This window comes from Oncorhynchus masou, chromosome 8, assembly GCF_036934945.1.
Source record: "Oncorhynchus masou masou isolate Uvic2021 chromosome 8, UVic_Omas_1.1, whole genome shotgun sequence".
NCBI lineage: Eukaryota > Metazoa > Chordata > Actinopteri > Salmoniformes > Salmonidae > Oncorhynchus > Oncorhynchus masou.
This window is the reverse complement of record NC_088219.1, coordinates 4,539,965-4,554,964: the sequence shown is the minus strand read 5'-3', so window position 1 is coordinate 4,554,964 and position 15,000 is coordinate 4,539,965. Positions and strand designations below refer to the sequence as shown.

The 15,000-nt window shown below is 47.3% G+C and overlaps 1 protein-coding gene across 1 annotated transcript in view; it reads left to right on the top strand.

The window, feature by feature from the left end:
• The window catches only part of LOC135543705 (uncharacterized), a 63,093-nt gene that overhangs the window by 14,514 nt on the left and 33,579 nt on the right, over positions 1-15,000 (top strand). Inside the window, exons 4-5 of the mRNA XM_064971072.1 lie at positions 13,054-13,923; positions 14,803-15,000. The exon at positions 14,803-15,000 is cut by the window's right edge and continues 36 nt beyond it. Of these exons, the coding sequence (XP_064827144.1) occupies positions 13,054-13,923; positions 14,803-15,000 (1,068 nt within the window). The remainder of the gene's footprint in view (positions 1-13,053; positions 13,924-14,802) is intronic.

Below are 15,000 nucleotides of genomic sequence, written 5' to 3'. Positions count from 1 at the left end.
TGATGTCTTGAGATGTTGCTTCAATATATCCACATCATTTCCCCCTCCTCGTGATGTAATCTATTTTGTGAAATGCACCAGTCCCTCCTGCAGCAAAGCACCCCCACAACATGATGCTGCCACCTCCGTGCTTCACGGTTGGGATGGTGTTCTTTGGCTTTTTCCTCCTAACATAACAATGGTCATTATGGCCAAACAGTTCTATTTTTGTTTCATCAGACCAGGGGACATTTCTCCAAAAAGTACGATCTTTGTCCCCATGTGCAGTTGCAAACCGTAGTCTGGCTTTTTTTATGGCAGTGTTGGAGCAGTGGCTTCTTCCTTGCTGAGCGGCCTTTCAGGTTATGTCGTTATATGACTGGTTTTTACTGTGGATATAGATACTATTGAATGTGTTTCCTCCAGCATCTTCACAAGATCCTTTGCTGTTGTTCTGGGATCGATTTGCACTTTTCGCACCAAAGTACATTCATCTCTAGGTGACAGACAATGTCTCCTTCCTGAGCGGTATGACGGCTGCGTGGTCCCATGGTGTTTAAACTTGCGTACTATCGTTTGTACAGATGAACGTGGTACCTTCAGGACAGACAATGTCTCCTTCCTGAGCGGTATGACGGCTGCGTGGTCCCATGGGTCCCACTATCGTTTGTACAGATGAACGTGGTACCTTCAGGCGTTTGGAAATTGCTCCCAAGAATGAACCAGACTTGTGGAGGTCTACAATTTTGGGCTGATTTCTTTTGATTTTCCCATGATGTCAAGCAAAGAGGCATTTAGTTTGAAGGTAGGCCTTGATATACATCCACAGGTCCACCTCCAATTGACTCAAATTATGTCAATTAGCCTATCAGAAGCATCTAAAGCCATGACATAATTTTCGGGAATTTCCCACGCTGTTTAAAGGCACAGTCAACTTAGTGCATGTAAACTTCTGACCCACTGGAATTACAAGTGAAATAATCTGTCTGTAAACAATTGTTGGAAAAATGACTTGTGTTATGCACAATGTAGATATCTTTACTGACTTAACAAGAAATTTGTGGAGTGGTTGAAAAAAAAAGTTAATGACTCCAACCTAAGTGTATGTAAACTTCCTACTTCAACTGTAGGTGTAAGGTGACTAGGCAACATGATATAAGATAAATAGAGTAGCAGCAGCTTTATGTGAGTGTGTGAGTGTATTTGTATTTATTATGGATCCCCATTAGTTCCTGTCAAGGCAGCAGCTACTCTTCCTGGGGTTTACATTTACATTTAAGTCATTTGGCAGACGCTCTTATCCAGAGCGACTTACAAATTGGTGAATTCACCTTATGACATCCAGTGGAACAGCCACTTTACAATAGTGCATCTAAATCATTTAAGGGGGGGGTGAGAAGGATTACTTTATCCTATCCTAGGTATTCCTTAAAGAGGTGGGGTTTCAGGTGTCTCCGGAAGGTGGTGATTGACTCCGCTGTCCTGGCGTCGTGAGGGAGTTTGTTCCACCATTGGGGGGCCAGAGCAGCGAACAGTTTTGACTGGGCTGAGCGGGAACTGTACTTCCTCAGTGGTAGGGAGGCGAGCAGGCCAGAGGTGGATGAACGCAGTGCCCTTGTTTAGGTGTAGGGCCTGATCAGAGCCTGGAGGTACTGCGGTGCCGTTCCCCTCACAGCTCCGTAGGCAAGCACCATGGTCTTGTAGCGGATGCGAGCTTCAACTGGAAGCCAGTGGAGAGAGAGGAGGAGCGGGGTGACGTGAGAGAACTTGGGAAGGTTGAACACCAGATGGGCTGCGGCATTCTGGATGAGTTGTAGGGGTTTAATGGCACAGGCAGGGAGCCCAGCCAACAGCGAGTTGCAGTAATCCAGACGGGAGATGACAAGTGCCTGGATTAGGACCTGCGCCGCTTCCTGTGTGAGGCAGGGTCGTACTCTGCGGATGTTGTAGAGCATGAACCTACAGGAACGGGCCACCGCCTTGATGTTAGTTGAGAACGACAGGGTGTTGTCCAGGATCACGCCAAGGTTCTTAGCGCTCTGGGAGGAGGACACAATGGAGTTGTCAACCGTGATGGCGAGATCATGGAACGGGCAGTCCTTCCCCGGGAGGAAGAGCAGCTCCATCTTGCCGAGGTTCAGCTTGAGGTGGTGATCCGTCATCCACACGGATATGTCTGCCAGACATGCAGAGATGCGATTCGCCACCTGGTCATCAGAAGGGGGAAAGGAGAAGATTAATTGTGTGTCGTCTGCATAGCAATGATAGGAGAGACCATGTGAGGTTATGACAGAGCCAAGTGACTTGGTGTATAGCGAGAATAGGAGAGGGCCTAGAACAGAGCCCTGGGGGACACCAGTGGTGAGAGCGCGTGGTGAGGAGACAGATTCTCGCCACGCCACCTGGTAGGAGCTACCTGTCAGGTAGGACGCAATCCAAGCGTGGGCCGCGCCGGAGATGCCCAACTCGGAGAGGGTGGAGAGGAGGATCTGATGGTTCACAGTATCGAAGGCAGCCGATAGGTCTAGAAGGATGAGAGCAGAGGAGAGAGAGTTAGCTTTAGCAGTGCGGAGTGCCTCCGTGATACAGAGAAGAGCAGTCTCAGTTTATAATGGATCCCCATTAGTTCCTGTCAGGGCAGCAGCTACTCTTCCTGGGGTTTATTATGGATCCCCATTAGTTCCTGCCAAGGCAGCAGCTACTCTTCCTGGGGTTTATTATGGATCCCCATTAGTTCCTGCCAAGGCAGCAGCTACTCTTCCTGGGGTTTATTATGGATCCCAATTAGTTCCTGCCAAGGCAGCAGCTACTCTTCCTGGGGTTTATTATGGATCCCCATTAGTTCCTGCCAAGGCAGCAGCTACTCTTCCTGGGGTTTATTATGGATCCCCATTAGTTCCTGCCAAGGCAGCAGCTACTCTTCCTGGGGTTTATTATGGATCCCCATTAGTTCCTGCCAAGGCAGCAGCTACTCTTCCTGGGGTTTATTATGGATCCCCATTAGTTCCTGCCAAGGCAGCAGCTACTCTTCCTGGGGTTTATTATGGATCCCCATTAGTTCCTGCCAAGGCAGCAGCTACTCTTCCTGGGGTTTATTATGGATCCCCATTAGTTCCTGCCAAGGCAGCAGCTACTCTTCCTGGGGTTTATTATGGATCCCCATTAGTTCCTGCCAAGGCAGCAGCTACTCTTCCTGGGGTTTATTATGGATCCCCATTAGTTCCTGCCAAGGCAGCAGCTACTCTTCCTGGGGTTTATTATGGATCCCCATTAGTTCCTGCCAAGGCAGCAGCTACTCTTCCTGGGGTTTATTATGGATCCCCATTAGTTCCTGCCAAGGCAGCAGCTACTCTTCTTGGGGTTTATTATGGATCCCCATTAGTTCCTGCCAAGGCAGCAGCTACTCTTCCTGGGGTTTATTATGGATCCCCATTAGTTCCTGCCAAGGCAGCAGCTACTCTTCCTGGGGTTTATTATGGATCCCCATTAGTTCCTGCCAAGGCAGCAGCTACTCTTCCTGGGGTTTATTATGGATCCCCATTAGTTCCTGCCAAGGCAGCAGCTACTCTTCCTGGGGTTTATTATGGATCCCCATTAGTTCCTGCCAAGGCAGCAGCTACTCTTCCTGGGGTTTATTATGGATCCCCATTAGTTCCTGCCAAGGCAGCAGCTACTCTTCCTGGGGTTTATTATGGATCCCCATTAGTTCCTGCCAAGGCAGCAGCTACTCTTCCTGGGGTTTATTATGGATCCCCATTAGTTCCTGCCAAGGCAGCAGCTACTCTTCCTGGGGTTTATTATGGATCCCTGTTAGTTCCTGCCAAAGCAGCAGCTACTCTTCCTGGGGTCCAGCAAAATTTAAAGCAGTTTATATAATTTTAAAAACATTACAAAACATTCACAGATTTCACAACACAACACACGGTGTGCCCTCAAGCCCCTACTACTGCACCACCACATATGTGTGTGTGTGTGTGTGTGTGTGTGTGTGTGTGTGTGTGTGTGTGTGTGTGTGTGTGTGTGTGTGTGTGTGTGTGTGTGTGTGTGTGTGTGTGTGTGTGTGTGTGTGTGTGTGTGTGTGTGTGTGTGTGTGTGTGTGTGTGTGTGTGTGTGTGTGTGTGTGTCTGTGCCAATGTTTGTGTCTCTTCAGGGGTATTTTTATCTGTTTTTAAAGTCTAATATTACTGCTGCATCAGTTACTTGATGTAGAATAGAGTTCCATGTAGTCATGGCTCTATGTAGTTCTGTGGAATAGAGTTCCATGTAGTCATGGCTCTATGTAGTTCTGTGGAATAGAGTTCCATGTAGTCATGGCTCTATGTAGTTCTGTGGAATAGAGTTCCATGTAGTCATGGCTCTATGTAGTTCTGTGGAATAGAGTTCCATGTAGTCATGGCTCTATGTAGTTCTGTGGAATAGAGTTCCATGTAGTCATGGCTCTATGTAGTACTGGGGAATAGAGTTCCATGTAGTCATGGATATATGTAGTACTGTGGAATAGAGTTCCATGTAGTCATGGCTCTATGTAGTACTGTGGAATAGAGTTCCATGTAGTCATGACTATGTAGTTCTGTGGAATAGAGTTCCATGTGGTCAAGGCTCTATGTAGTACTGTGGAATAGAGTTCCATGTAGTCATGGCTCTATGTAGTACTGTGGAATAGAGTTCCATGTAGTCATGGAGATATGTTGTACTGTGGAATAGAGTTCCATGTAGTCATGTCTCTATGTAATACTGTGGAATAGAGTTCCATGTAGTCATGGCTCTATGTAGTACTGTGGAATAGAGTTCCATGTAGTCGTGGCTCTATGTAGTACTGTGGAATAGAGTTCCATGTAGTCATGGATATATGTTGTACTGTGGAATAGAGTTCCATGTAGTCATGGCTCTATGTAGTACTGTGGAATAGAGTTCCATGTAGTCATGGCTCTATGTAGTACTGTGGAATAGAGTTCCATGTGGTCAAGGCTTAATGTAGTACTGTGGAATAGAGTTCCATGTAGTCATGGCTCTATGTAGTACTGTGGAATAGAGTTCCATGTAGTCATGGCTCTATGTAGTACTGTGGAATAGAGTTCCATGTCGTCATGTCTCTATGTAGTACTGTGGAATAGAGTTCCATGTGGTCAAGGCTCTATGTAGTACTGTGGAATAGAGTTCCATGTAGTCATGGCTCTATGTAGTACTGTGGAATAGAGTTCCATGTAGTCATGGCTCTATGTAGTACTGTGGAATAGAGTTCCATGTAGTCATGGCTCTATGTAGTACTGTGGAATAGAGTTCCATGTAGTCGTGGCTCTATGTAGTACTGTGGAATAGAGTTCCATGTCGTCATGGCTCTATGTAGTACTGTGGAATAGAGTTCCATGTGGTCATGGCTCTATGTAGTACTGTGGAATAGAGTTCCATGTAGTCATGGATATATGTTGTACTGTGGAATAGAGTTCCATGTAGTCATGGCTCTATGTAGTACTGTGGAATAGAGTTCCATGTAGTCATGGCTCCATGTAGTACTGTGGAATAGAGTTCCATGTAGTCATGGCTCTATGTAGTACTGTGGAATAGAGTTCCATGTAGTCATGGCTCTATGTAGTACTGTGGAATAGAGTTCCATGTAGTCGTGTCTCTATGTCGTACTGTGGAATAGAGTTCCATGTAGTCATGGCTCTATGTAGTACTGTGGAATAGAGTTCCATGGAGTCATGGCTCTATGTAGTACTGTGGAATAGAGTTCCATGGAGTCATGGCTCTATGTAGTACTGTGGAATAGAGTTCCATGTAGTCATGGATATATGTTGTACTGTGGAATAGAGTTCCATGTAGTCATGGCTCTATGTAGTACTGTGAAATAGAGTTCCATGTAGTCATGGCTCTATGTAGTACTGTGGAATAGAGTTCCATGTCGTCATGGCTCTATGTAGTACTGTGGAATAGAGTTCCATGTGGTCATGGCTCTATGTAGTACTGTGGAATAGAGTTCCATGTAGTCATGGATATATGTTGTACTGTGGAATAGAGTTCCATGTAGTCATGGCTCTATGTAGTACTGTGGAATAGAGTTCCATGTAGTCATGGCTCCATGTAGTACTGTGGAATAGAGTTCCATGTAGTCATGGCTCTATGTAGTACTGTGGAATAGAGTTCCATGTAGTCATGGCTCTATGTAGTACTGTGGAATAGAGTTTCATGTAGTCATGGCTCTATGTAGTACTGTGGAATAGAGTTCCATGTAGTCATGGCTCTATGTAGTACTGTGGAATAGAGTTCCATGGAGTCATGGCTCTATGTAGTACTGTGGAATAGAGTTCCATGGAGTCATGGCTCTATGTAGTACTGTGGAATAGAGTTCCATGTAGTCATGGCTCTATGTAGTATTGTGGAATAGAGTTCCATGGAGTCATGGCTCTATGTAGTACTGTGGAATAGAGTTCCATGTAGTCATGGCTCTATGTAGTACTGTGGAATAGAGTTCCATGTAGTCATGGCTCTATGTAGTACTGTGGAATAGAGTTCCATGTGGTCGTGGCTCTATGTAGTACTGTGGAATAGAGTTCCATGGAGTCATGGCTCTATGTAGTACTGTGGAATAGAGTTCCATGTGGTCGTGGCTCTATGTAGTACTGTGGAATAGAGTTCCATGGAGTCATGGATATATGTTGTACTGTGGAATAGAGTTCCATGTAGTCATGGATATATGTTGTACTGTGGAATAGAGTTCCATGTAGTCATGGATATATGTTGTACTGTGGAATAGAGTTCCATGTAGTCATGGCTCTATGTAGTACTGTGAAATAGAGTTCCATGTAGTCATGGCTCTATGTAGTACTGTGGAATAGAGTTCCATGTCGTCATGGCTCTATGTAGTACTGTGGAATAGAGTTCCATGTGGTCATGGCTCTATGTAGTACTGTGGAATAGAGTTCCATGTAGTCATGGATATATGTTGTACTGTGGAATAGAGTTCCATGTAGTCATGGCTCTATGTAGTACTGTGGAATAGAGTTCCATGTAGTCATGGCTCCATGTAGTACTGTGGAATAGAGTTCCATGTAGTCATGGCTCTATGTAGTACTGTGGAATAGAGTTCCATGTAGTCATGGCTCTATGTAGTACTGTGGAATAGAGTTTCATGTAGTCATGGCTCTATGTAGTACTGTGGAATAGAGTTCCATGTAGTCATGGCTCTATGTAGTACTGTGGAATAGAGTTCCATGGAGTCATGGCTCTATGTAGTACTGTGGAATAGAGTTCCATGGAGTCATGGCTCTATGTAGTACTGTGGAATAGAGTTCCATGTAGTCATGGCTCTATGTAGTATTGTGGAATAGAGTTCCATGGAGTCATGGCTCTATGTAGTACTGTGGAATAGAGTTCCATGTAGTCATGGCTCTATGTAGTACTGTGGAATAGAGTTCCATGTAGTCATGGCTCTATGTAGTACTGTGGAATAGAGTTCCATGTGGTCGTGGCTCTATGTAGTACTGTGGAATAGAGTTCCATGGAGTCATGGCTCTATGTAGTACTGTGGAATAGAGTTCCATGTAGTCATGGCTCTATGTAGTACTGTGGAATAGAGTTCCATGTAGTCATGGATATATGTTGTACTGTGGAATAGAGTTCCATGTAGTCATGGATATATGTTGTACTGTGGAATAGAGTTCCATGTAGTCATGGCTCTAAATTCACCCAACTTATTGTGGGAAGCTTGTGGAAGGCTACCCGGAACGTTTGACCCAAGTTAAACCATTTAAAGGCAATGCTAGCAAATACCAATTGAGTGTATGTAAACTTCTGACCCACTGGAAATGTGATGAAAGAAATACAAGCTGAAATAAATCATTATCTCTACTATTATTCTGACATTTCACATTCTTAATATAACGTGGTGATCCTAACCGACCTAAAACAGGGATTTTCTACTGGGATTAAAATGTCAGGAATTGTGAAAAACTGAATTTAAATGTATTTGGCTGAGGTGTGCCTTCTATAGTCTGTTCTGTACTTGGGGACTGTGACGAGACCTCTGGTGGCATGTCTTGTGGGGGTATGGATGGGTGTCCAAGCTGTGTGACAGTATTTCAAACAGACAGCTCGGTGCACTCAACATGTCAATAACTCTCACAAACACAAGTGGTGATGAAGTCAATCTCTCCTCCACTTTGAGCCAGGAGAGATTGACATGCATATGATTAATGTTAGCTCTCTGTGTACATCCAAGGGAAATGGTCAGCCATGCTGCCCTGTTCTGAGACAATTGCAATTTTCCTAAATCCCTCTTTTTGGCACCTGACCAACACGACTGAACAGTAGTCCAGGTGCGTCCAAACTAGAGCCTGTAGGACCTGCCTTGTTGATAGTGTTTTTAAGAAGGTAGAAACTAGGGCCTGTAGGACCTGCCTTGTTGATAGTGCTGTTAAGAAGGTAGAAACTAGGGCCTGTAGGACCTGCCTTGTTGATAGTGTTGTTAAGGTAGAAACTAGGGCCTGTAGGACCTGCCTTGTTGAAAGTGTTGTTAAGAAGGTAGAAACTAGAGCCTGTATGAACTGCCTTGTTGATAGTGCTGTTAAGAAAGTAGAAACTAGGGCCTATAGGACCTGCCTTGTTGAAAGTGTTGTTAAGAAGGTAGAAACTAGGGCCTGTAGGACCTGCCTTGTTGATAGTGTTGTTAAGAAGGTAGAAACTAGGGCCTGTAGGACCTACCTTGTTGATAGTGCTGTTAAGAAGGTAGAAACTAGGGCCTGTAGGACCTGCCTTGTTGATAGTGTTGTTAAGGTAGAAACTAGGGCCTGTAGGACCTGCCTTGTTGAAAGTGTTGTTAAGAAGGTAGAAACTAGAGCCTGTATGAACTGCCTTGTTGATAGTGCTGTTAAGAAAGTAGAAACTAGGGCCTATAGGACCTGCCTTGTTGAAAGTGTTGTTAAGAAGGTAGAAACTAGGGCCTGTAGGACCTGCCTTGTTGATAGTGTTGTTAAGAAGGTAGAAACTAGGGCCTGTAGGACCTACCTTGTTGATAGTGTTGTTAAGAAGGTAGAAACTAGGGCCTGTAGGACCTGCCTTGTTGATAGTGCTGTTAAGAAGGTAGAAACTAGGGCCTGTAGGACCTGCCTTGTTGATAGTGTTGTTTAGAAAGTAGAAACTAGGGCCTGTAGGACCTGCCTTGTTGATAGTGTTGTTAAGAAGGTAGAAACTAGGGCCTGTAGGACCTGCCTTGTTGATAGTGCTGTTAAGAAGGTAGAAACTAGGGCCTGTAGGACCTGCCTTGTTGATAGTGTTGTTAAGAAGGTAGAAACCATGGCCTGTAGGACCTGCCTTGTTGATAGTGTTGTTAAGAAGGTAGAAACTAGGGCCTGTAGGACCTGCCTTGTTGATAGTGTTGTTAAGAAGGTAGAAACTAGGGCCTGTATGACCTGCCTTGTTGATAGTGTTGTTAAGAAGGTAGAAACTAGGGCCTATAGGACCTGCCTTGTTGATAGTGTTGTTTAGAAGGTAGAGCAGCTCTTTATTATGGACAGACCTCTCCACATCTTAGCGACCGTCACATCACCATGTTTTGACCAGGACAGTTTTACAATCCAGGGTTACTCCAAGCAGTTAGTCACATCAGCTTGCTCAATTTCAATATTATCTATTACAATGTTTAGTTGAGGTTTAGTGAAAATATTTGTCTCAAATACAATGCTTTTAGTTTTTGAAATATTTAGGACTAACTTCCGTCGGAAAGTATTCAGACCTCTTGACTTATACCACATTTTGTTACAATACTTATTCTGAAATTGATACATTTTATACAAATGTTTGCAAATGTATTAAAAATAAAAATATGAAATATCACATTTACGTAAGTAATTCAGACTCTTTAGTCAGAGAGTCTTTAGTCTTTGTTTGAAGCACCTTTGGCAACGATCACAGAATCTTATTCAGAGTCTTATTCAGAGTCTTATTTGGTATAATGGTTTATAATTTTATAAATGGTTTATAATTATAATTTATTTATAATTACAGCTTTGTAACTCTTTAAAAAATATATAATGGTTAATTAATTAGGATAATGTTTTACAGCTTTGTAACTCTTAAAAAAAAAATCTTATTTAATATGTAATATATTTTTTTTTTACATGTGATAAGGCCATATAATCTGAAATACCCAAAAGGACCACTAGATATCTTGTAATCGATTACATAACATCCTTGAAAGATACCAACATTCTGGTAGTTTGCAAGTAAAGTTTCAGGTAATATACCCTCCATTTGCTTCCAAAAGCATGCTCAAGTCCTCAGTCACTTTAAATCAAATGTTATAGCAACCAAAATATCGTAACAAGTTGCACATCAAATCAAATCTAATCTAATTTTAATTGTCACATGCGCCGACTACTTACTTACAAGCCCTTATTTAAAAATGCAGTTTAAGAAATAGAGTTAATAATTAAAATATTTACTAAGTAAACTAAAGTTTAAAAATGAAATCAATCAAAAAGTAACACAATAGATTTACATAACATTAACGAGGCTATTTACATATGGAATATTGGCGGACCCAGTGCATTCAGAAAGTATTCAGACCCCTTGACTTTTTCCACAATTTGTTACGTTACAAAAATTTATTAAATAAAAAAAAATCTACACATAATACCCCATAATGACAAAGCAAATTAATAAATTTAATACAAATGTATTAAAAATAAAAAACAGAAATACCTATTTTACAGGTACAAGAAATTGAGCTCAGGTGCATTCTGTTTCCATTGATCATCCATGAGATGTTTCTACAACTTGATGGGAGTCCACCTGTGGTAAATTCAATTTATTGGACATGATTTGGAAAGGCTATCTATATAAGGTCCCACAGTTGACAGTGCATGACAGAGGAAAAACCAAGCCATGATATCAAAGGAATTGTCTGTAGAGTTCCAATACAGGATTGTGTCGAGGCACAGATCTGGGGAAGAGTACCAACACATTTCTGCAGCATTGAAGGTCCCCAAGAACAGTGGCGTCCATCATTCTTAAATGGAAGACATTTGGAACCACAAACTCTTCCTAGACCTGGCCGCCCGGCCCGAACTGAGAAATCGGGGATGAAGGGCGTTGGTCAGGGAGGTGACCAAGAACCCAATGTTCCCTCTGACAGAGCTCCAGAGTTCCTCTGTGGAGATGGCAGAACCTTTCAGAAGAACAACCATCTCTGCAGCACTCCTCCAATCAGGCCTTTATGGTAGAGTGGTCAGACGGAAGCCACTCCTCAGTAAAAGGCTCATGACAGCCTGCTTGGAGTTTGCCAAAAGGTACTTAAAGGACTCAGACCATGATAAACAAGATTCTCTGGTCTTATGAAATCAAGATTGAACTCTTTGGCCTGAATGCTAAGCGTCACATCTGGAGAAAACCTGGCAACATCCCCATGGCGAAGCATGGTAGTGGCAGCATCATGTTTTGGGGATGTTTTTCAACGGCAGGGACTGGGAGACTAGTCAGGACCGAGGGGAAATTGAACAAAGCAAAGTACAGAGATATCCTTGATGAAAACCTGCTCCAGAGCACTCAGGATCTCAGACTGGGGTGAAGGTTCACCTTCCAGCAGGACACCGACCCTAAGTACACAGCCAAGACAACGCAGAAGTGGCTTTGGTACAAGACTCTGAATGTCCTTGAGTGGCCCAGCCAGAGCCCGGACTTGATCCTGATCGAACATCTCTGGAGATATATATATACACTATGATATAGTAATAGTACCGTATGATATAGTAATAATATCAAATCAAAATCAAATCAAATCAAATGTATTTATATAGCCCATCGTACATCAGATGATATCTCAAAGTTCTGTACAGAAACCCAGCCTAAAACCCCAAACAGCAAGCAATGCAGGTGTAGAAGCACAGTGGCTAGGAAAAACTCCCTAGAAAGGCCAAAACCTAGGAAGAAACCTAGAGAGGAACCAGGCTATGTGGGGTTATGTGGGGCTAATAAGGCAGAACAGTTGAAACTGGAGCAGCAGCACGGCCAGGTGGACTGGGGACAGCAAGGAGTCATCATGTCAGGTAGTCCTGAGGCATGGTCCTTGGGCTCAGGTCCTCCGAGAGAGAGAAAGAAAGAGAGAAAGAGAGAATTAGAGAGAGCACACTTAAAATCACACAGGACACCGAATAGGATAGGAGAAGTACTCCAGATATAACAAACTGACCCTAGCCCCCCAACACATAAACTACTGCAGCATAAATACTGGAGGCTGAGACAGGAGGGGTCAGGTGACACTGTGGCCCCATCCGAGGACACCCCCAGACAGGGCCAAACAGGAAGGATATAACCCCACCCACTTTGCCAAAGCACAGCCCCCACACCACTAGAGGGATATCTTCAACCACCAATTTACCATCCCGAGACAAGGCAGAGCATAGCCCACAAAGATCTCCGCCACGGCACAAACCAAGGGGGGCACCAACCCAGACAGGAAGATCACAACAGTGACTCAACCCACTCAAGTGACGCACCCCTCCTAGGGACGGTATGAAAGAGCACCAGTAAGCCAGTGACTCAGCCCCTGTAATAGGGTTAGAGGCAGAGAATCCCAGTGGAAAGAGAGGAACCGGCCAGGCAGAGACAGCAAGGGTGGTTCGTTGCTCCAGAACCTTCCCACTCCTGGGCCTGACTACACTCAATCATATGACCCACTGAAGAGATGAGTCTTCAGTAAAGACTTAAAGGTTGAGACCGATTCTGCGTCTCTGACATGGGTAGGCAGACCATTCCATAAAAATGGAGCTCTATAGGAGAAAGCCCTGCCTCCAGCTGTTTGCTTAGAAATTCTAGGGACAATTAGGACGTGTAGGTAGGTAGGGCAGGACCAAATCAGAGAGATAGGTAGGAGCAAGCCCATGTAATGCTTTGTTGGTTAGCAGTAAAACCTTGAAATCAGCCCTTGCCTTAACAGGAAGCCAGTGTAGGGAGGCGAGCACTGGAGTAATATGATTTTTTTGGTTCTAGTCAGGATTCTAGCAGCCGTGTTCAGCACTAACTGAGGTATATTTGGTGCATTATCCGGGTATGATATAGTAATAAAACAGTGTGAAATAGTACTGCCTGCCTCTGCCTCTGCCTCTGCCCCTGCCCCTGCCTCTGCCCCTGCCTCTGCACCTGCCCCTGCATCTGCCCCTGCATCTGCCCCTGCCCCTGCATCTGCCCCTGCATCTGCCCCTGCCCGTGCCCCTGCATCTGCCCCTGCCCCTGCATCTGCCCCTGCCCGTGCCCCTGCATCTGCCCCTGCCCCTGCCTCTGCACCTGCCCCTGCATCTGCCTCTGCCCCTGCCTCTGCCTCTGCCCCTGCCTCTGCCCCTGCCTCTGCCTCTGTCTCTGCTCCTGCCCCTGCATCTGCCACTGCCCCTGCATCTGCCTCTGCCCCTGCCTCTGCCCCATGCCTCTGCCTCTGCCTCTGCCCCTCTGCCCCTGCCCCTGCCTCTGCCTCTGCCTCTGCCTCTGAACCTGCCCCTGCCTCTGCCCCTGCCTCTGCCCCTGCCTCTGCCCCTGCCCCTGCCCTTGCCCCTGCCTCTGTCCCTGCCTCTGCCCCTGCCTCTGTCCCTAACTCTGCCTCTGCCCCTGCTTCCGCCCCTGCCTCTGCCTCTGCCCCTGCCTCTGCCCTTGCCTCTGCCCCTGCCCCTGCCCCTGCCCCTGCCTCTGCACCTGCCAATGCATCTGCCCCTGCCCCTGCATCTGCCCCTGCATCTGCCCCTGCATCTGCCCCTGCCCGTGACACCTGCATCTGCCCCTGCCCCTGCCTCTGCACCTGCCCCTGCCCCTGCCCCTGCATCTGCCCCTGCCCCTGCCCCTGCCCGTGCCTCTGCCCCTGCATCTGCCCCTGCCCCTGCATCTGCCTCTGCCCCTGCCTCTGCCTCTGCCCCTGCCTCTGCCCCTGCCTCTGCCTCTGCCTCTGCCCCTGCTTCTGCCTCTGCCTCTGCCCCTGTCTCTGCCTCTGCCCCTGCCTCTGCCTCTGCCTCTGTCCCTGCCTCTGCCTCTGCCCCTGCCTCTGTCCCTACCTCTGCCTCTGCCCCTGCCTCTGTCCCTACCTCTGCCTCTGCCCCTGCCTCTGCCCCTGCCTCTGCCACCGCCTCTGCCCCTGCCTCTGCCTCTGTCCCTACCTCTGCCTCTGCCCCTGCCTCTGCCTCTGCCCCTGCCTCTGCCCCTGCCTCTGCCTCTGTCCCTACCTCTGCCTCTGCCCCTGCCTCTGCCCCTGCCTCTGCCCCTGCCTCTGCCCCTGCCTCTGCCCCTGCCTCTGCCACCGCCTCTGCCCCTGCCTCTGCCTCTGTCCCTACCTCTGCCTCTGCCCCTACCTCTGCCTCTGCCCCTGCCTCTGTCCCTACCTCTCCCTCTGCCCCTGCCTCTGCCCCTGCCTCTGCCCCTGCCTCTGCCCCTGCCTCTGCCACCGCCTCTGCCCCTGCCTCTGCCTCTGTCCCTACCTCTGCCTCTGCCCCTACCTCTGCCTCTGCCCCTGCCTCTGTCCCTACCTCTGCCTCTGCCCCTGCCTCTGCCCCTGCCTCTGCCCCTGCCTCTGCCACCGCCTCTGCCCCTGCCTCTGCCTCTGTCCCTACCTCTGCCTCTGCCCCTACCTCTGCCTCTGCCCCTGCCTCTGCCCCTGCCTCTGCCCCTGCCTCTGCCACCGCCTCTGCCCCTGCCTCTGCCCCTGCCTCTGCCTCTGCCCCTACCTCTGCCTCTGCCCCTGCCTCTGCCCCTGCCTCTGCCCCTGCCTCTGCCTCTGCCTCTGCCCCTGCCTCTGCCTCTGTCCCTACCTCTGCCCCTACCTCTGCCTCTGTCCCTACCTCTGCCCCTACCTCTGCCTCTGCCCCTGCCTCTGCCTCTGCCTCTGCCTCTGCCCCTACCTCTGCCCCTGCCTCTGCCCCTGCCTCTGCCTCTGCCCCTGCCTCTGCCTCTGTCCCTACCTCTGCCTCTGCCCCTGCCTCTGCCTCTGCCTCTGCCCCTGCCTCTGCCCCTGCCTCTGCCTCTGCCCCTGCCCCTGCCTCTGCCTCTGCC